We start from the raw sequence: 21,073 nt of genomic DNA, 5'->3' as shown, positions 1-21,073 counted from the left end.
AGCCCCAGCACCTCAACTCAACCCTGGCCCCCAGTGCCACATCCAGGCTTTGTTACACACACCCAGGGATGGGGACTGCACCACCTCCCCGGGCAGCCATTCCAGAACTTTATCACCCTTTATGTGAAAAACTTTTTCCTGATATCCAGCCCATATTTCCCCTGGCACAGCTGCAGGCTGTGAGCTCTGGCTGTGTCAGTGCTGCTGCAGAGAGAGCCCAGCCCCAGCTGAGCACAGGCACCTTCCAGGAGCTGTGCAGGGTGAGGAGGGCACCCCTGGGTCTCCTTTTCTCCAGGGGAGCACCCCCAGCTCCCTCAGGGGCTCCTCTCAGGTTTGTGTTCCCAGCCCCTCTCCAGCCTCGCTGTCCCCTCTGGATGTGCTCAGTGTCCCCAGGTCCTTCCCAAGCTGAGGGACAGAGCTGGGCACAGCACAGAGGTGTGACCCCAGCAGTGCAGGGACAGGGCAGAGTGACCTCCCTGCTCCTGCTGGGCGCAGCTCTGGGTCAGGATCAGCCCCATCCCCAATTTCTGCCCGTTCCTTCCTGAGGCTGTTCCTCCTGAGGTGTGTTTGCTGTCACTGTGCCTTGCAAGACGAGCTTGTGGTGTCTCAGGAACGCTTCCCGCTCCTTCTCCCACAGGACTGACAATGGATTGACAACGGGCACTGTTGTCACTGCAGGCTGAGCTCTCAAAGAGCCCTTTTGTCACCGTGCTGGAGTGGGACGTGTGGAACAGCAGAGGATCCCTGGGCTGCACCACTGTCCCACCCCAAAGTTCTGCTGCCCACAACCTCTGCAAGGAGTCTTGGGAATCACAGAGTTCCACAGGCACCTCCGAGGGTTCTGGTGCTCCGGGCTGGCCGTGGTGTCCCTTGGGGTTTGTGACACCCCCCAGTTCCCAGCCCTGTGGGGACAAAGCTTCCTCCCTGAGCCCCGGGACCACGGGATATCCTGAGGGAAGGGGAGCACCAGGGTCATGGAATCACAGACCCACAGAGTGGTACGGGTGGGGAGGGACCCCAAAGCCCCCCCAGTGCCACCCCTGGCACCAGGGACACTCCCGCTGTGCCAGGCTGCTCCAGCCCTGTCCAGCCTGGCCTTGGGCACTGCCCGGGATCCAGGGGCAGCCACAGCTGCTCTGGGAAAACTGATCCCATAACGATCCCAGTTCCATTCTGATCCTTTTCCCATCCCAGTCCCGTTCCAATCCTGGTCCCATTCCCATACCGATCCCAATCCCATACCGATGCCATTCCCATTCCCAATCCGTTCCCATCCTGATCCTTTTCCCATCCCTGTCCAATTCCAATTCTCATTCCAATTCCCCATTCCCAATCCCAATCCCACTCCAATTTCCATTCCCATTCTCATTCCCCATTCCCATTCCTATCCCCATTCCTGATCCCATTCCTGATCCTATTCCCATTCCCATTCCTGTTCCCCATTCCCAATCCCATCCCTGTTCCCCATTCCCAATCCCATCCCCATTCCCAAACCCATTCCTGTTCCCCATTCCCAATCCCATTCCCCATTCCCAATCCCATTCCCATTCCTATCCCCATTCCGATCCTTTTCCCATCCCTGTCCAATTCTTAATCCCATTCCCCGTTCTCAATCCCATTCCAATTTCCATTCCCAATCCCATTCCTGTTCCCATTCCTGATCCCATTCCCGATCCCCATTCTCATTCCCATTGCCGATCCCCGATCCCATTTCTGATCCCATTCCCATTCCCCATTCCCCAATCCCATTTCCATTCCCGATCCCCATTATCATTCCCATTGCCGATCCCCGATCCCATTCCTGATCCCATTCCCATTCCCCATTCCCCAATCCCGTTTCCATTCCCGATCCCATTCCCATTCCCCATTCCCATTCCCGATCCCTTTCCCCCCGGACCGAGAACGCCTCGGAACGTTGTTTGCGCGGCGCGGGCGGCGCGCTTGGGCGGCGCACAGGCCGGGCCGGTTAGCGGGTGCGCAGCTGGCGCTGTCAGTCGCGGCCCAAGATGGCGGCGGCCGGGGGCGGATGGAGGCGCTGGTGACGGTGCGGAGACTCGCCGCCGTCTGTACCATGGTGAGCGCCCTCGCGCCCGCCCGGCCCGCACGGCCGCTCCCCGCGGGCTCCCGGCCTGTGCCCCGCGCTGAGCGGCGGGGAGAGCCCGCCCTGCGCGCGCGGGCGGTTCAGCCCGATCGCTGCGGAGGCCCCGCCGCCGGCACCGGGGCTGAGGGGCCGGGGCTGAGGGGCCGGGGCGGAGCGGCTGTGCCGGGGCAGGGCGAGGGCAGCGCGGGGAGCCGCGGCCGGGCTGAGCGCGGGTGGCAGCCCGGCCGGGGCTCGCAGGGGTTGGGATAACCGGGCTGAAATCCCGCTGGGAAAGGCGCCGGAGGCTCGGCAGAAAGGCGAGCTCGGCGCTCCCGGTGGGTGTGTCTGCGGCCGCCCGTGCCCTGAAATGTTTCTCGGGCTGGTGGGTGCTGCCTTTCGCAGAGAAAAGGAGTTAGGGACCATTAATTGGCCTTGTGCCCGGGTCGTAGTGCGTTGTTGTGATAACTGAGTTCATTTTAAAGCTCGTTCTACTCGTTTGTCACAGCTCTGCAGTCGCTCCACGTGCATGCGTGTACCGGGACCGTCCCTGCCGCCAGGGAGAGAGGCAGGCTGGCGATTGCATGATTATGCAGAATTTTTAATGAAGTTCCGCTGCTGTGTAAACAGAGCCCGGAGTGGCTCTGAGGGGGGAAACGCCTGAGCCGGCCGTGAGACCCCAGAGCTGTGCTGGGGAACCTCCGGGGAGGGGATCCCGGCCCGGAGCCCGCGGGGAGCGGCCGGGGAGCACTTTGCTTCTCACAGCCCCACTTTTCCCTGCCCAGCCTTCCACCCCCTCTGCAGCCCGGCAGGAGCTGTTCCACCCCAGTCACTGCTCTGTTTTCACCTGGGTGGGACAGGAGCAGGATTTCCCTCCTGCTCCATGCAGTGTAAGTCCAGGCCCAGCTGAACTGAGCCAGTTCACACTGGGCTTTTGCAGCTTCACACCCCTAACAAGAGACATTAATCTTTGCTTTTCAAGTCCCTGCCCACGGAGACCTCCCTGGAGGTCTTTGGGAGGAGACTTCCCAGGACTTTTCCCTTCCCTAATCTCATCAGTTGGGGTTTTTTTACATAATTTGTATTTTTGCGTTGCCATCCCAGGCACAGGTGAGATGAAGGCCATGAGGGGTGAGTCAGGAGCTGCTGAGGAGTTCTGCACCCAGAGGCAGAGATTGACTCAGTCCCTGAATATTTTGGGTGCATTCCTGAGAGCAGCTGGCTGAGAGGGCAGAGCATTCCCTGGGCCTGTGCAGCCAGCCCTCAGCACATCCCAGAGGGGTTTTGGCAGTTCTGCTCCTGGGCTTTGGCTGGGGTGGTGGATGGAAGCTGGGCAGGCTCCTCCCATCCCTCCTGAGGTGCTGGGGCTGTTCTTGTCCAAGAGCTGCAGCAGCTCTGGGAGGCAGATTCTCCCTGTTGTGTTTCAAGTGGAGAATTTGCTGTTTCAGTTCTGTGCAGAAATCCTAGAGCAGTGCTGATAGCCCTAAATGGAAATGGCTTCCAAGTTTCTTAATTAGTCCTTTAATCAAATGCTGTGGGATCTGTCAGCATCAGTGTTTTAGGTGCAGGTGCAGCTTGGCTAAACTTACTGTCAATATTAACATTTACTCCCTCATCCAGCCCAGGAAATGAAGGTCTGGGCCCTGTGTTTCAAAACTGGATCAGTTTATTTGCATGTCCAGCAAGTAAAAATACTCTTTGGTTTGTCTTAATGTATGGAAAAGCTGAGCCTTCTTTTTAGAAACATTGAAATACATGAACAAAGTCCCTTTGGGAGCTGCTTTCCTTCAGGATTATGCTAAACTCTAGTGATTGTACAGGACGTCACATATTTTTTAGTAAAATATGCAGTTTTTACCAGCATTTCCAGACATCATCTGTGCTCCAGGCTGGAAAAGTGAAAGCCAGGTTTGTGACATTGCCAGACCCTTCAGCATCACAGGGACTGCTGTTCCTGGCTGCTTCTCAGCCACTCCATTCCTCTCCAGTGTCTCTTTAAAAATGAAATTCCAAGCTGGAGCTCATTAGCAGTCAGTAATGAGGCTGAACTTGAATCATCTCCCCCTCCCTGAAGTCACTTGCCCGTGGATCAGCTCTGGGCCTCAGGGTGGTGGCATTTCCTTGGTGGGAGCCAATCCTTTTCTGGGATTTTGATGCCTCAGGTTTAGCTTTTCTATTTTTCAGATTCTGTGCTGCTTTAGTATGTCTGGGATTCATATTATGGGATGGTGAGCTCTCTGCACAGAGCAGGGAGACAATACAATTCCTGCTCCAGCTGGGGACCAAGGACACATGATCCAAATTCAGGCACAAGAGCACAAACAATGTGGGCTGGAGAGAGAAAAACAAGGATGGGACTGCATGGGCTGGGGCTGGAATTGGACAATGAACTGCAATCTGCAAATGGAGCAGAACTTACGGAAGTGACAGACCCTGTGACCAGTTGGGGATTTCTGTGCCCATTTTGGTTCATCTTGGGTGCAGCCCTGGCTGGGCTCTTGTGCTGCCCAAGGTGGATCCATGGAGGAGATCCTTTGAACAAATCCCCACTTTGTTCTTTAGCTCTGTCCAGCCTCTGCTCTAGGGCAGCCTGCACAGGGCATCAGTTCCATCACATCCCTGTGGCAGCTGCAGCCTGGCCAGGGCTGGGAGCAGGGATTGTTCCTTTGGATGTGATTCATTGCCTGGGGAGCAGCACAGCCACGGCCAGGAGCCACTGCCCAGCTCTGCTCCCTGCAGCAGCTCTGTGTCCCAGCCCTTCCCTTTGCTCTGGGCTCTGGGGTCTTTCCTTCTGTTTGCAGGATTGAGGGAAGTGGAAACAGGGATGGAAACAGAGAGGAAGGAAACTGCTGAGGCATTTTGCTTAAAAAATTTACAAGGTGCTGTTTCAGAAGTGTCTGTGGGTCTGGGGTGAACAGGTGGGAATCCTCTCTTGGCTGAGGGGGCAGAATTCCCTGGGTCTGACTGCATCCTCTGACCCAGGATGTGTTCTCTGTCTTTGAGGCAGTTGTAGAACTGAGTTTTTGAGTCAGAACTTGAGGATTTTTATTGAATTGACAGAATTTTTGGAAGAGGAGACCAGAACTTGAGAAGGGAGCAAGCTGCAGAGCCCAGAGCTGGGCTTTTCCTCTCTGGCAGCTTGTGAGGAGTCTGTAGTAAGCTGTGAGCAGAATATTGTTTCTTGTAGGCAATTAGGGCCACTTCCTCTAGATTCATGTCTAATTGTTGGTTAAACCAGTAGGACATGCCTGAAGAGCTCCAATCCAGGCTACAAATTGGGGGTAGGCTTACAAACACTGAATCAGGATATAATTATTGACTTCAGTGCTGGAGGGGAGGTGGCTGCAGCATTTCTAAGTCCCACATTTCCATCTGCCACCTGAATAATTTACACTGAGCAGCTCAAGCAGAGTGTGGTGTCCCTGGTGTGTAATGTCACCTCCCTGCTGTCACCTGTAGCTGCAGGACTTTGGTTTGGCTCTATCAGAGAATTAACATTTATAGCTTTTATTTTTATCACTGGAAGAAGGGAGGGTGGAAGTAGAGCTGGCTAAGCAGATTTCTGTCTCTAGCAGTGCTCTGCTTCTTGAGTGACTTGTTAAGCTGAAAGAAACCAAATATTCATCTTTGCACTTAGAACCCAGCCTGAAAATAACTGAGAATAATTGTTTTTTGGGGAAAAGAGATACATAACCCTGTGCAAAGCAGGGAGGAGGTCACTTCAAGGTTTTCCCACGTGGTGTTTGTGTTCTGGTTTAATGCTGTGTGTGGTGCTTGTTCATTGCTGCAGATTTGGGGTTTCTGACAGTTTGGGGCTGGAAGCAAAGGCAGGCTGAAGTTCAGGTGGGCCACACAGGCTCCCTTGGAATGAGCTTTGGGATTTTCCAGGAGTCCTGAACACGTGAAGGAGCTTTTGTGCTGTTCTGGTGTCTATAGGCTTTTAAAATGCCATGCTTTAATTGTCCTCAGGAGAATGGGAGATCCCAGCTGTGCTGTGCCGTGGAGTTGAGGAAAGTGGACACTCCATGGTTCATTTATTCAAAGCAGACACTGATTATATTAGAGGACTTCTACTTCATAGCTGCTACCATTTGAAAATGAAGTGCGAATACCTGGGGAAGGATGCAGAAATAACTGAGTGTAGCTTGTTCAATATGAGCTCTGTTATTGAATCTCTGTTGTTTGTTCTTTAATCAGGATTTAGAGCAAATGCTTTTATTGCCTTGGAATTCATCTGTTTACATGCACAGCACTTTCTGTCTTGTTGCCATTAAGAAAGAAATGGCTTTCAGTGCTTGCTCCAGCAGATGTCAGTTTGGGGGAGTCCTGCACTTGCTGCCAAAATAAAGGGCAGCACTGTGCATCATTATGGTTTGTTTGTATGTTGTATTTTCTATTTTCAGCTCCTTTTGTAGTGAATACTTCAAGTGGGCTTGTAGAACAGATGGGGATAAACGTTGTTATGAAAGGACAAGAGGGGATGGTTTTAAACTAAAAGTGGGTTAATTCAGACTAGAAAGGAAGGAAGTTTTTTCCATTAAGGTTGGTAAGACCCTGGCACAGGGTGTCCAGAGAAGGTGTGGCTGTCCCTGGATCCCTGGAAGTGTCCAAGGCCAGGTTGGACAGGGCTTGGAGCAGCCTGGGACAGTGGGAGGTGTCCCACCCTGGCAGGGGGTGGCAGTGGATGGGCTCTGAGGTCCCTTCCAACCTAAACTATTCCATTATTTATCCACTTAACCTCTCATGCCATGAGTTGTGAATGTATTTCCCCATTCAGATCCATTGATTGGTCTCACAGCTGAATTTTACTGCTCTGTGCCTGTGTAATGTCTGAAGTTATAAATGAAATATTAACCTATTTATAAATCTTTGCTCTCCCTCAGCACCCACTTCCCCACTCCCCACAGCATTGTCCCTGCCCTGTTTGATGTGTGAGGCTCCTGATAAAATCTCAGTGCCAGCTCACAAAAGAACAATGCTGGTAAACACTGGGCCTTGCACAGCTGGGAGCTGTTTGTGTTTGTTCTCTGAGAGAGCTGCAGAACCCCTATTGCTGAGCTGGCAAAGCCTCCACGCCTGTGAGTTACTGGGTCACTGCCAGAGGCACGGGGTCACCAGGAGTGCTCTGGGTGGAGACCAGGGCTGAGCTGGGAGCACTGGTGCTGTGGGAGCAGTGCCTGGGGAGACTGGGATGGACTGGGAGCAGTGGTGGTGTGGGAGGCAGTGCCTGAGGAGACTGGGGTGGACTGGGAGCACTGGTGCTGTGGGAGCAGTGTCTGAGGAGACTGGGATGGACTGGGAGCACTGGTGCTGTGGGAGCAGTGCCTGGGGAGACTGGGATGGACTGGGAGCAGTGGTGGTGTGGGAGGCAGGGGCTGAGGAGGGCAAGGAGCTGCTGACGAAGCTCAGCCCTGAGCACTGGTTCTGTTTTCCCTGCCCTTTCTCCAGCATCCTTTCCACGTGTTCTTTGCACTGGAGCCCAGCTTTGCTGTCTCACTTGCAGAGCACAGAGTGAGAGGGTTTCCCAGGAGTGTGGGCCCTGCTTTGCCTGTGGAGGTGTGGATCCTGTGGACCTTGCAGGACCAGCTCCTCAGGAATAAACATGTGCTTGGAGGAGTTTAAAAGCACCCTGCTTCCACTGATTGAAAACCACTCCAATTAAGGCTTCGTAGGAGAAACTCCTTTGGAAATACAGCACTTGGAGTTTCTCTGGGTGCTGTGGCAGCAGTCAGGGTGCTCTGTGGGCTCTCCTCTCTGCTGGGAGTGGGCACAGCCTTTCCAGGAGGAGGATTCCATGGCATTGGGAAGCCTTGGATAGTCTGTGACAGGGCTCCTTTCAGGATTATCAGTTTGTTTGGAGTGTTTATGCAGGCAAAGTGCTGCAATCCAGGGCTCAATTTACAGTAATTTGTTATGCCTGGAACACAGACAGCCTTCCTGGATCCATGAAAAGGGATCCTTTCAAACCTGAGCTGACAACTCTTTTTGTCTGACTTCAGTGCTCCACAGCCAAGGAGTTTTAAAGGATGGGGAAAGCAACAGCTAATCTGTGTTTACAAACCATGACAGTGTGTTCTATAAACTTGCAGCAATACAACCCCAATCTGCTCCATTTCCACTTCCCCCCAGGGTGATTTTAATAGTCCTGAAGCTGGAACTATTATCTCAGCAAATACAGCAAGTGCAGACAGACTTCTGCATCAGCTCATGCAGATTGCTTTCCTGCAAGGTTTTAAGTAGCTCTGCCTTGGCCTACTTGTTCTTTTTCCCCTTTTTTTGTTTTGATTTGTTTATTCACTCTTAAAACAACTCCTCAGCAGTGGGTTTAAGCAGCTCCTCTAATCTGGAATGCTGCATGATGGTGTCCCTGGGAGCCTTTCTGTACAACCTGAAAGCTGCTTCCCAGCTTGGTTTAAACCTTGAATCTTCTGCTGCTCTCATTGTTCAGAGCCAAATGAGTAACTAGAGAGCAAGACCTGTGCACCAGGCACGTTCTGGACACTGAAATCCTGTGGGTTATTTTCCCTTTTTTGCCTTTCTTTAAGGGAAATGCCTTTTGCAGGCAGGTGCTCAGTGGGAAGCAGCTGGTTCCAGTCCAGGAGTGAGGATGGTGTGGAGTCCAAGCCAAATATCCTCAGGGATTTTATTTCATCAGGTTTTTACTCCAGTGATGTTACACAGCTCCTGCGTGTGCATCCAGCTGCAGGGAAATGTTAGAGATCCCCTGAGTTATGAGCCTTTAATTCCTTCACTTGAACTGAATTAGATTTATTGCAAAGAGAGAAATGCATAAAAATCAGGTAATTTGAAATTAATATTTTGTACTGAGCTAAAATGATTGTAATTATCCTTAAAGAAAGGCTGAATCTTCCAATTTGCATGTATGAAGAGGGCTTTAAATTGATTATTAAAAGTGAGCTAATGGAATTGATCAGTCTTGTGTTTTAGACAGGCTGAAGCAGCTGAAGGGTGGAGGCCAGCATAGAGAACTCCAGTTTCAAAAGGATACAGTGAAAAGGTAGAAAGTTTCTGAAATTTTGAGACACACATCCAGATTTTTAAAGTTCTCTTCTGACAATCTGCAGCTGTCCACAAATGAACTGTAAATGGAGCATCTCTTGGGGTGTGTATATTTGTGTGTGTCCATCTAAAGTAGTGGAGTGCCCAAAATAAGCACAGTAGACTTTAACAAACAAACAAAAAAAACTTCTTGTAGATTTTGGCAGGATCAATTTTGAAAAAAAGACCAAACTGTAAGTTTGTAGTTGTATTTTTGAAAAGATTGGAAGGACTTCACCATTTTACTTAATTCCCTTGTGCTTTAAGCAGCTGCTTCATCCCTGTTAAAAACCATCAATTAAAACCTCATGGGGCATTTGTTTAACAAGTCTTTCTGAATTTCTGTGTCTGTTAATGACACCAAAGAAATCTTGAGTATTTTTTGTTATTATATTGAGCCAGTGGTGGTTCTGGAATGGCTCTAAACCCACTGGCAGTTCACAACCTGTGTAATTAGAGCCCTCAGAACTCAGGGGTGAATGCCGTGAGCTCTGAGGGCAGTGGGATCTCCCACCCGTGGCTCCTTCCCTGCTTTGTGGGTTTTCCCCTCATTTCCAGCTCCAGTGCTCACTCTGTGCTGAGCAGCAGCACAGCACTGACCTGATTATTTTGACAAGAGCTCAGAATAGCAGTGAGGGTCCTGCCCCAGAGTTGTGCTAATTTTGGTCCTTTTTTCCCTGGAGCTGCAGCAGCAGCTGCTGCATGCCCTGCTCTCCTCACACCCTTCTTTCTGCTTTTCTAACCATGCCCACATGTGCAGAGTTACCTCCAGAGCAGCAAAAGCAGATATTTGGGGATGGAACTGGGGATTCTAGCCAAGTAGGAAAGTATTGGTGTGATTTTTTTCCCAACTGGTGGGAAGAATGATGAGCAGGACTCTATGATATTAGAAAGTTGATTAATTACTTTATTATACTATATTGCACTACATCTAAACAAACTGAACAAGAACTGAACCAAATCTCGTGGCTGTTTCTTGACTGTCCAGACACAGCTTGCAGAGATTGGTTAAGAAAACAAAATACTCACACCAGAATCCAATCACTAAATTCCTTCAGGTAAACAATCTTCCATAACGCATTCTACTTGGGCACAAACACAGGAGCAGCAAATGAGATAAGAATTGTTTTGATCATTCTTTTCTCTGCTTCTCCAGGAACTTGAGAGAGAGAATTGTCTCTCTCTGTTCAGAGAATGTGGATCTCACAGGAAAGTGTTAGTTCAGGGTAAAAAAATGGGTAGTCTGTAATAACAGTCCACTAATTGTCAGCCAGGGTTTGTGGTGGATCAGGATTTCATTGAAACTCAGTAAAACTCATCTTGCTGAAAAGAAAAAGAGGTTACAACTTGAAGCAAGGATGCTGGAAATGTGGAATTCTCAGCTGACAGCAGCTCCTGTTCTGAGCCGTGGGGTTGTTCTTAATCACTCCCAGCTTTTATTCATCCACAGCTTCACCAAAACTCTGCAACTCAGAGCCTGACTGCAATTTCTGCCATAAAGCTAATTAAATGTAATACAGACAAAACTGAGCACTCCTCTGATTCCTGTCAGATAAGTGAATGCAAACTGAGCCTTTTGTCTGTAAGAATAATCACAAATCCAGTAAGTTTAAGGTCACCAAGTGTTGAAGGCCCTGTTGTTTGATACATTTCCAGTTTCTGAAATCAATTAAATCTAGGCTATGCAAAATACTCATTTTCTTTGCAGGCATTGGATTTTTTTTTTTTCTTTTTCTGAGAAGAGGCAATAATGCCTAATTATCCTTCTCTGTGATCTCCTTTTAGTGCTGCAGTGAGTTACCACTGGCTAAGAAACAAAAGTCTACTACTATTTATTCCTCTTGCATGGTGCATTGAACTGGAAATAAATCTTTAAGACTTCTCTAGTGAGCAAAAATCACTCAGAGCTTACAAGCTGGAAGAATTGATAGGTCTCTCTTCTGGTTTTGATGGGTTTTTCAGTTAAAATTCCAGGAATACTGTGGGATCACTGCCTCAGCATGGCTTGGTTAGACAGCTCCCTCAGGTAAGGGGGTTGGAAACTGCTCTTTTCACATCCCTTTCCTTTAAAAAATTCAACAAAACTTGCCTTGGGTGTTCTCTGGGTAGATATTAGTTTATTCCAATGCTATTTTCTCTGTATCTCATCCAGCTCTGAGCATGGAATAGAATCCCAGAATCCTTTAGGTTGGAAAATACCTGCAGGATCATCGAGCCCAACATGACAGTCCCCATCTTGTCACCAGCCCAGAGCACTGAGTGCCACATCCAGCCTTTTCTTGCATTTTTAAATCCAGATATTGGTGTGTTGGTATGAAAAAGTGAGGAAAACTTGAATATTAACAATTCCCCGTGCTGTTGTTTGGTACTTCAGTATTTGGTATGTTAGATTTTTTTAGAGGATGTTTTATGTCTTTTCAGACATGAAATGTTCTTGGAGAGACCCTTCTTCTAATTAGCTGATATTCATAAATTAAAACAACTGCAGCTATGACAGGAAATATTTTATTGTTGTTCTTTGGGGGTTTTCTTGGCCGTTTTTAGCTGTGTGTATTCCTGCTGAGGTGGGGATAGTTGAGATGGGCCAGGCAGTTTTTCATTTTCCCATTTGACTGATAATTCCAGAGCTGTGGAAGCACAGCCAGTTCTGTGAGTGGGCTGTGAGCAGAAAAGGGGAGCTCTGAGGCAGCACTTGAAGTCCCAGGAATTTCCAGAAAATGGAAAATTCTGCTTACAAGTGCTGAAACTTCCCTTGTCACCTCCCCCACCATGTGAAACACTGAATTCACATCTCATTATGTAAGTCAATCACTGTTACCACGTGGTCAACGAGGGGAAGTTTTCCTCCTAGGGTAATTGTGTGTTGGGGAAATCTGGGATTATTCTGTTCACAGCACTGGGTTTGATGGTCCTGGAGCAGAGCAGCTCCTGGAGAGCATTTCCTGCACCTCCCAGAAGTCAGGGATGGACTCTGGGCTTGTTAAAACATTCATTTTTTTGCCTTGCACTAGCTCATTAATCTTTATATTCAGCTGTATTTTAGTTTTTAGTGTTTTTGCTTGGCTGTTTTATGCGTAGCAAACTGAATTGTTATGGATGAGGGATTTTTTTCATGGCATTTCTTGTTTCTCCCACAATATGTGACATAGTATTGATCTTCTGATGGTTTTAGGTGTGCAAAGTACCACAAGATGCAGAACACTTCGGCTGTGGCACCCCAAACAGAAGCATTTAATTAATTCCCCAAATAACAAAATAAATTTTCATATTATGTACCCTTGCAACTTGGGTTAGATTTTTAATTCTAGACAAAATGTGACTTTTATATTTCCAAAATGATGAAGTGTGGATTGTTTCTTGGGAGGAAATACTCCCGTGGTCTGTGGCAGATGGAAAAATCTTTTAGCTGGGGTGGGCAAAGGATGTGACACCTGTCAGTGTGACAGCAGAGCCTCATTGCAGCAGGACACGGCTCAGGCAGGGCCAGGTTCCAGCTGCACTGGGTTAATTGGCTCATTGTTAATTGAGTTGCAGAGAGCCCTGGCTGGGAGGAGCTGGACTTTGGCTGCAGTTCTGGACTTGGCCCAAACCATGACCAAGGGCAGGTGTGCCCTCCCCGCAAAGTGGATTTCCCCCCGTGTCCCATATCCAGTTCAGTGCAGTTCTCCTGGACATTGGCTCTGTGGTGAATCATCTGTGGTTCTGCAAGGGACTTCTTTTTCCATGGAATGCTGGGCATTGCATTTCCTGGAGCTTTTTCACTATTTAATTTGCAAGTTTGCATCTTCAGAACTATTTATGATTCATCTCTGATTTTTTTTTTTATTCATCCCACAAGTGCTTTGAGTTCTGTTTTGGTTTTTTTATGATTTTATGAATTTAAAATACTCTCTGGCAAGAAACTTGGGAATCATCACAGAATCCCAGAATGATTTGGGTTGGAATTGACCTCAAAGCTCATCCCATTCCATGGGCAGGGCCACTTCCACTATCCCAGGTTGCTCCAGCCTGGCCTTGAGCACTCCCAGGGATGAGGCATCTACAACTTCAGTTGTAAATAATACATTAAATATAATTTAATTTATTAAGGAAACCTTAATTTTTTAATCTGCCTCTGGAGTTAGTTTACCCAAATTTATTGATTTGGACAATAAATAGAAGAAAACACTTAGAAAAAACCTCACCTGTAACCTGTCAGGTTAAATGGATACAAGTTGATGGCTTGATTAACAGCCCTGGTTTATGGTAGGTTATTCCAGTTCTTCAGTAGCTTTATTAAAAATTACAATTCCTATGGTTTTATTTATTTGTTCAGATATTTATTCCATGTGTTGCTTTCTAGCTGGAGCATTTGGGCTGTCAGGTTTCACTGGTTCTGTGGGGTTTGGTACCTCCTTTAATGGGCTTTTCTCCTAATAAAATGCTGGAGATCATGGAGGGGGCCAGGAAACTCCAGAGGAATTGAAACTGTACTTCACAAGCTCACAGGATTTACAAATCCTCCTTTCCTAATCTCCAAACATGCAGCATGGAAGAGCAAAACAGCCTCAGCAGGAGCCAGTTCTGACTTCCAGGCTGAAAATTCTGGAATTTTCCCCTCCTATGCATTTCCATGAATTTTGATGCTCATCTCTAGTTCAGCATTTCCCAAAGGCAGTGTGGGTCAGAGCAGTGGAAGTGGAGAGCTGAGGAGAGACCCCTGCCAGCAAATCCTCCTTGCTGATGGTTCTCCCTTTTTTAAAATTTGATTTGGGTTTTATTGAGGGGAGATATTGGAGGAAAAAGAGCTCCTTGAAGCAGGGAATGGCTGCAAGGAAACAAATGAAAGGAGCTGCCTGAACTGGCACTGATGCCTCAAAAATGTTGTGTGTAATTGCTGCTTGAGCAGAGCTCTGCTTGTAAATCTGTCAGCACCCTGTGAGTGTTTGGTGGGGTTTGGAGTACCCAGCTCTGAGCCTGCCTCCTTTTATCTGCTTTGAGAAATGTAACTCACTGTAAATCTGGTGGGAGACATCCAACTGCAGCTGATAAACCAGATTGTCTCTTGGTTTCTCTCCTGTTCTTTTAGGAAATTTTTAGTTATTTCTCTGGTAAAGACAATCTGGGTGGAACTGTCCTTACAGTCTCTGCTTGAGGTTTATATTAATGGGGAGATGATGGAAATGTTTGCTCAGCAATTGAAGAGCATTGGTTGCTTCAGGGGAATAAAGAAATAAATTGGGTTTTGCTGGACTGTCATGTTTGGTTTAATGTTTTCCTGAGGTGTCTGAAGGTGGCTCACCTGTGCAGGAGGATTTCTGTTTGGGCAAGGTTAGACTTGGAGTGACTTGGGCATTCAAAGCAGAATTAGGAATCCAGTGTGTTTGGATTCTGCACAAAGGAGCTCAGGAGTGTTGGAGCATCAGAAGAAGCATTAAAGAGCAAGGTGGAGAGGAATGAGGGAAGGTACCAACCCCAGATATTCCCAGCAATAAGGGGCTGGTGAATTAAAATGGAAAGAGATGAAGAAACCACTTGGAATATGAAGTGGACCAAATTAAAATTCAAAATATAACATTGGAATGCTTTAGCTGTTGCTTTATGTGCCAGATAAGGGCAGTGGTGGTTTTCAGTTGTGTCTAAAACAGCAAATTCCATCCTCATTGTACTGCTGGAAATTCAAGGACGTGTCAGAATGCACTGTGAGCTTCATACATCACCTTGAAATTAAAGGTAACCAAGCCAAAGCACTTTCAGGTGATCTGAGATGTGATAAAACTCTTCCTTCCATTCTTCTGGGGGTTTCTAATCAAAAACTTCACTTGTCCATTTTGCAAAATAAAGCTAGAAAAATAGAGAATAAGTTCCTTTATTTTTACACTGCATTCTTGACTAAATTCAGTTGCTGTTTCTAGATCACTGTGGCCAACCTGGTGTTTTAAGTGAGAACAGCTGGTTGTGGTCATTTCCAAATAAACTCAAATGTAGAAAACCCTTCTGTTAGATCAGAATACTAATTTTGGCTGAGGGAGTTGAGATTTTAAACGAGACCTTGGTACATTTATGATAAGAAAGCATCACTTTCTTTTAATTCTGACAAAATACTGGTTTTCAATGGAAGTAAATTATTTCCTAAGCTTTGTGTCTTTTTGGGAAATTTCTATTTTCTCTAACATAAATATTGTTTTTTGTAGGGCGCCAATGCCTCTGCTTTGGAGAAAGAGATTGGTCCTGAGCAGTTCCCTGTGAATGAGCATTATTTTGGCTTGGTCAATGTAAGTGAATTTTCTATGCTTAAAATGCTGGGTTTTATGCTGGGTTTTAACTCACATCCTAATTTGGAGCTTAGCAGGATTCTCTGAGAACTTGATTGATGAAACTTCTCGCTTAGAGTGGGACTGAGCACAGACACCACATCCTGCAGGCTGCTTATTGACCAAGATAGCATTTCATCTGAAACACAGAGAAACAAATGTATTTCTTGTAGAGTCTGTGAGAATTCTTCCTCCTCTAGTTCATTTCTACTTCTAAGATTTAATATTTAGCTGGAAAATTGGAAATAATAAAGTGTGTCCATTGTTCATTTGCTGTTCCAGAGAAGATTTTCCACTGATGCTGCAGTGCAGGGGAGGCTTTAAAATTAAAATGTGTTACTTTTTAGTTCTAAAAACACCCCTCTTGTGGGAGGAGTGGAAGTTTTGTGCAGGAAATGAATGACATGGACTGGGAGGATAATTCCTTCGTGTCGAATACTCCTTCTGGAGTTTTGGTGTAGCCATGAGCCCTCCAAAAAGCTGGATTTTTGCAGTTTGTGTGGCTGTGGGGCAGCAGAGCTGTCTGCCAGCAGTAGCTGTGCAGAGGGTGTTGATCCTGGTGAGTTCAGAGCAGCAGTGGTTCTGTGGCATCCTGTTCATGATGGGAAAATGCAATTTTGGCAGAACTCACTAGAAACAATCATTCCTGTGTTCTGGTCGTCAGGGTTGTGTTGAGAGCTGGGAGATGCTCCCTGTCTTCACACACCAAGTATGGCCAACTAAATAGTATTTATTGAGCTCATTAGAGACCCAGTTAATTGAGTTTGTGTGGGTTTCTAACAGTTTGTATTTCAGACACCCAGAATTCTGTTCCCTGTGTGGATTGTTGGTGGCCATTCCAAAGCTGCTGAGGTTTGCACCATGATGGCAAAAATGGAATTGTAACAGAAATAGCAAAGCACTGAATAGTGTGAGGAGGAAAAACAGCATCCTAAAAATAACCAGAGTTATTAGAACCCCATCCATTCTCTGTTTTGAAGGACAAAACATGACTGACACTGTTGGGCTTCACTTCTTGCAACTGGTTTCTTGAGGGTGGTGTTTTCACACTGTTGTTCTGCTGAGCTTTTCCTGAAGTTATTTCTGGTTCTTTCATGATTTGGAATTAATTGGAGCATTTGAAAGAGGGCAGTATCATGGCTTCAGCTTCAGTGCTGTTAAATTAAGTGTGATTGCACTGCAGATACAATCAGGTGTTGAACTTGTGGGCAATGGGGGCCAAAGCTTTGGGTTGAATAGTTATTTAATTTTTAGATCAGTAAGCTAAAGCAACCTGATTCTGTTAAACTGTGTCTAAAGCCACTGCAGAATATGTGGGAAACTGTTAAAATAGTTTATATTTACTAAAGCCCAAGAGGATGGAATGGTGGTGGAACAATTCATTGCAGAATTTCATCTCAATTTTCATTTTAAGAAGCTCCTATCTTCAAATCAGCTTTCAGACTTAGGTTGCATATTTTGTGTTGTGTGCAGATTTATTTAGCATGATGATTCTTTGTTTTTGTAGGTCACTAACAAGCATGTGAGTGATTCTCTCTCCTAATTCATGTGTTTGTTTAGTTTCCATATTTATTTTCCTCATGTCAGTAAGTTTTAACTGTTGTTCCCTGTTGTTTGCATATGGTGTAAATCAATGTTACTGTAGCTGTAATCTGTGACCTTTTGAGCTCTATGAATGAAGCTGTTCATTTTCTGTTTCAGCCAAAGTGATTGTTACCTTGAAACCATTCTGCTGCAGTAATCACACCAAATTTGGGTGAACAGTGGCCATGTCTCAGTGTATCACCTGCTCTGCAGACAGATTTTTATGCTTTTTTTGGTTTATTGAAAATACATTGCTCTTGGGGTGCAGAACCTCATTACCAGAATATCTGGGGACTGACAAACCCAGAATTTGTGTCCCTTTTTTGAAGCAGCAGCACAGTAGATTGCAGAGCAGCAGCTCTGAAGCCATGGAATGTGGTTGTGGGTGATAAGCTGATATCCTGGTGTCCTCCTTGCTCTGCAGGGCCTTATCTGTGCCTGACACTGCCTTCACACAGGCCAGATGCAAACCAGCTGCTCTGTGCATGGCCCTGCATCATGTGCTGCTCAAAACATTCTGTTATAAGCAGAAAATACTGATTTTATTGTTAATTTATGGTGGGTTTTGCCACTGGGATTGGCTCAGTTGGTCAGGGCAGGGTGCTGGTAGTGCCAAAGCTGTGGGTTTGATCCTGTGTGGGTTGTTCACCTAAGAGTTGGACTAATGATCCTCGGGGGTCCCTCCCAACTTCAAATATTCTGTGGAATTTATTATGTATTTATTTAGTGTCCTCGCTACCTCTCCCCTCTCAGGATGATGAGTTGTGCTGTGTCTCCACAAATTTGGATTCTTTGCTGAACCCTTAATTACTTTTTCTGTGTATTCCCAGTATCCTGTGAGTGTTGTCTCCTCTCCCTTCCCTTGCTGTCACAAGGTGCAGCCTTTCCCCCATCCCAGCCAGAGTTTCCCCATATTCCAACCAGAGTTTCCCCATATTCCAACCAGGGTTTCCCCTTATTCCAGCCAGAGTTTCCCCATATTCCAACCAGGGTTTCCCCTTATTCCAGCCAGAGTTTCCCCATATTCCAACCAGGGTTTCCCCTTATTCCAACCAGTGTTTCCCCCATCCCAACCAGGGTTTCCCTTTACTCCAAGCAGTGTTTCTCCCCATTCCAACCTGTGTTTCTTCCCCCCATCCCAACCAGTTTCCAGCCACTCCAAGCAGTGTTTCCCCTCATTGCAACTTGTGTTCCCCCCATTCCAAGCAGTGTTTTCCCCCCATTCCCCCATCCCAACCTATGTTTCTTCCCCCTTTCCAACCTGTGTTTCTTCTCCCCACTCCCACCAGTGTTTCCCCCCACTCCCACCAGTGTTTTCCTCCCATTCCCACCAGTGTTTCCCCCCACTCCCACCAGTGTTTCCCCCCATCCCCACCAGTGTTTCCCCCATTCCCACCAGTGTTTCCCCCATTCCCACCAGTGTTTTCCCCCCATCCCCACCAGTGTTTCCCCCATTCCCACCAGTGTTTTCCCCCCATCCCCACCAGTGTTTCCCCCATTCCCACCAGTGTTTCCCCCCACTCCCACCAGTGTTTTCCCCCCACTCCCACCAGTGTTTTCCCCCCACTCCCACCAGTGTTTCCCCCCACTCCCACCAGTGTTTCCCCCCACTCCCACCAGTGTTTCCCCCCATTCCCACCAGTGTTTTTCCCCCCACTCCCACCAGTGTTTCCCCCCATTCCCACCAGTGTTTCCCCCCATTCCCACCAGTGTTTCCCCCCATTCCCACCAGTGTTTTTCCCCCCACTCCCACCAGTGTTTCCCCCCATTCCCACCAGTGTTTCCCCCCATTCCCACCAGTGTTTTCCCCCCATTCCCACCAGTGTTTCCCCCCATTCCCACCAGTGTTTCCCCCACACCCACCAGTGTTTCCCCCATCCCAGCCCGTATTCCCCAGTAAATGAGCTCTGCCAGGTGACTCCTCCAGTTTCACTGTGTGCCATTCTTGAACTCTCTTCCTGTCACTGCTTTTTGGCAGCCCTAATGCAAAGGCCTTTGTTTTCCCTCTGTTTGTTTTTTGACCAGTTCGGCAATACCTGCTACTGCAACTCGGTCTTACAGGCACTTTATTTTTGTCGGCCATTTCGGGAAAAGGTTTTGGCATACAAGGTGCAGCCTCGAAAGAAGGAAAGCCTCCTGACCTGCCTCTCTGATCTCTTCAACAGTATTGCCACACAAAAGAAGAAGGTGGGAGTCATCCCACCCAAGAAATTTATTTCCCGCTTGAGGAAGGAAAATGGTAAATGAAGAAATTATTTTTTATTGCATTTTTAAGGATGTGAAATGTTAAATTCGGGTTTCTTTTGGAGTCTGAATTGTCAAGTTTGAACAGGTTTCTTGGAGGTTTTTGTGGTGTGAAGTTCACCACCTGTGAGTTGTCCTTACCTCAGTGTCTGTGTTTCTGGACTTGCACATGTCCAGATATTCCACCTGGAATGGTACTCCCTAGAGGAACAAAACACACTGCAGGTCATTGCTCCAGGCTCTCATGAATTCTCACAGGAGACCCAGCCACTCATAACCTGTTCTCTTGCATTTGTGGCAGGATGAATTCCTTAGGATCAGAGCTGGTGGTTATTTCCCAGGGCTGTTTGGTGAGGAAATTTCTGGCTGTTGATTTCTCCTCTGTGCTTGAACTTGAACAGATAACAAACTTCCAGTAGGGGATTTTTGCCCCTTGCTGCTGGATTTAATGAACCAGTGGCCCAAGGCAACACATTTGAATTACTTTATTTATCTCCCTTTCCAAAGAAAAGAAGAAAAAAAACTACAAAAAGCCCCAAACCAATCATGGTTTTCTTCAGTTCTGAGAAATGGCCAAACTAAGTCTCCTTAAAGGTATTTTTCAGCTGTTTGTTTCTTGCAAGCTGAAGATAATCATTGAGAGAACCACAAAGTGCAATTCTTCCCAAACTCACCAGTGCTACCAGTGTAACAGGGAAGAGGAGGGAAGGGAAAAAACCACAGTGACCTGGTGTTGGGAAGTGCCTGTAGTTGTTCATTCTCCTCCCTGTCTTCCTTTCCAGAATTATTTGATAATTACATGCAGCAGGATGCACACGAATTCCTAAACTACCTACTGAACACTATTGCTGACTTGCTGCAAGAGGAGAAGAAGCAGGAGAAGCAGAATGGCAAGCTCCAGAATGGCAGCATTGAGAGTGAAGAAGGAGACAAGCCTGATCTGACGTGGGTCCATGAAATCTTCCAAGGAACACTAACCAATGAAACCAGATGTCTTAACTGTGAGGCTGTACGTGCACCACCACACCACACCACTCCTCTTTAGCTTTCTCCCAGCTTCTGGATTGGTTTCCCTAACACTGAGCACCCTTTTTCATTCATTAGGGTAGATGAAATTGCACTGTCTCTATTAAAATGTGGAGCATAGCTTATTTTAGGACTCTGTGTTCAAACCAGTGCTCATTCAGGTATGTTGCCCAGAAAAAGCCCAGTGTTTTCCCTGTTTCTCCTCCCTGTTTCCATCAAGGCAGCTGCACCTGGCTGATCCAAGCTGCCTTTTTGTCTCCATGTTATTCCCTGTGTCAGTGACTGAGAGTTGATGTTGTGTTCCTACATGAGAGTTGCTCTTCATTTAACTCTGGCATGAACTGAGTTGCTTGAACTGGAATTCTGTGCTCGGTGCTGGCCACTCTATTTGAGACCCAAAAAAGTGGCATGAAGTCTAGAATTAGAACCACAGCACCTTCAGGCCAAGGATTTGTAGTTCGTCATATCCTCTGATTTAATAGTGCTAAAAAAAAAGAAAACCCAGATGGGGAGAGAAATAAAAAACCCAAGAAGTGATTACAACAGAAAAGACTGCTCTTGGCATTTAAAATCTAAAGTTATGGCTATGTGGTGAGGAGAAGCTCTAAAAATGACATTAATAGGATTCTGTCTCAAGGTTTTTGCAGTGAAATGTGACTGTTCCACAAATGGAAAGATGGTTTTCCTCCCTGCTAACCCATTTAATTGAGGAGCCATCTGCCTGTTTCTGCCTTGCCTCTGAGTATTGACTGTTACACCCTGAAATGCAGCAGAAAGCTGCAGCAGGCTG

General features: G+C 47.0%; 1 protein-coding gene across 4 annotated transcripts in view; it reads left to right on the top strand.

Annotated features, from left to right (window-relative positions):
* Positions 1-1,945: 1,945 nt before the first annotated feature.
* Positions 1,946-21,073, top strand: part of LOC135304611 (ubiquitin carboxyl-terminal hydrolase 12-like) — a 29,222-nt gene continuing 10,094 nt past the window's right edge. Inside the window, exons 1-4 of one of the 4 annotated variants that reach the window (XM_064427220.1) lie at positions 1,946-2,074; positions 15,310-15,390; positions 19,179-19,252; positions 20,040-20,266. In XM_064427220.1, coding sequence (XP_064283290.1) covers positions 15,365-15,390; positions 19,179-19,252; positions 20,040-20,266 — 327 coding nt within the window. In that variant the 5' untranslated portion in view covers positions 1,946-2,074; positions 15,310-15,364. Of the gene's footprint in view, positions 2,075-4,130; positions 4,240-15,309; positions 15,391-19,038; positions 19,253-20,039; positions 20,267-21,073 lie in introns of those variants that run through there. The other 3 variants (XM_064427218.1, XM_064427221.1, XM_064427219.1) reach the window with 3 other exon arrangements.

The sequence above is a fragment of the Passer domesticus genome, chromosome 7, assembly GCF_036417665.1.
Source record: "Passer domesticus isolate bPasDom1 chromosome 7, bPasDom1.hap1, whole genome shotgun sequence".
NCBI lineage: Eukaryota > Metazoa > Chordata > Aves > Passeriformes > Passeridae > Passer > Passer domesticus.
The sequence above is the reverse complement of the archived record's forward strand: the minus strand, read 5'-3'. Positions and strand labels throughout refer to the sequence as shown.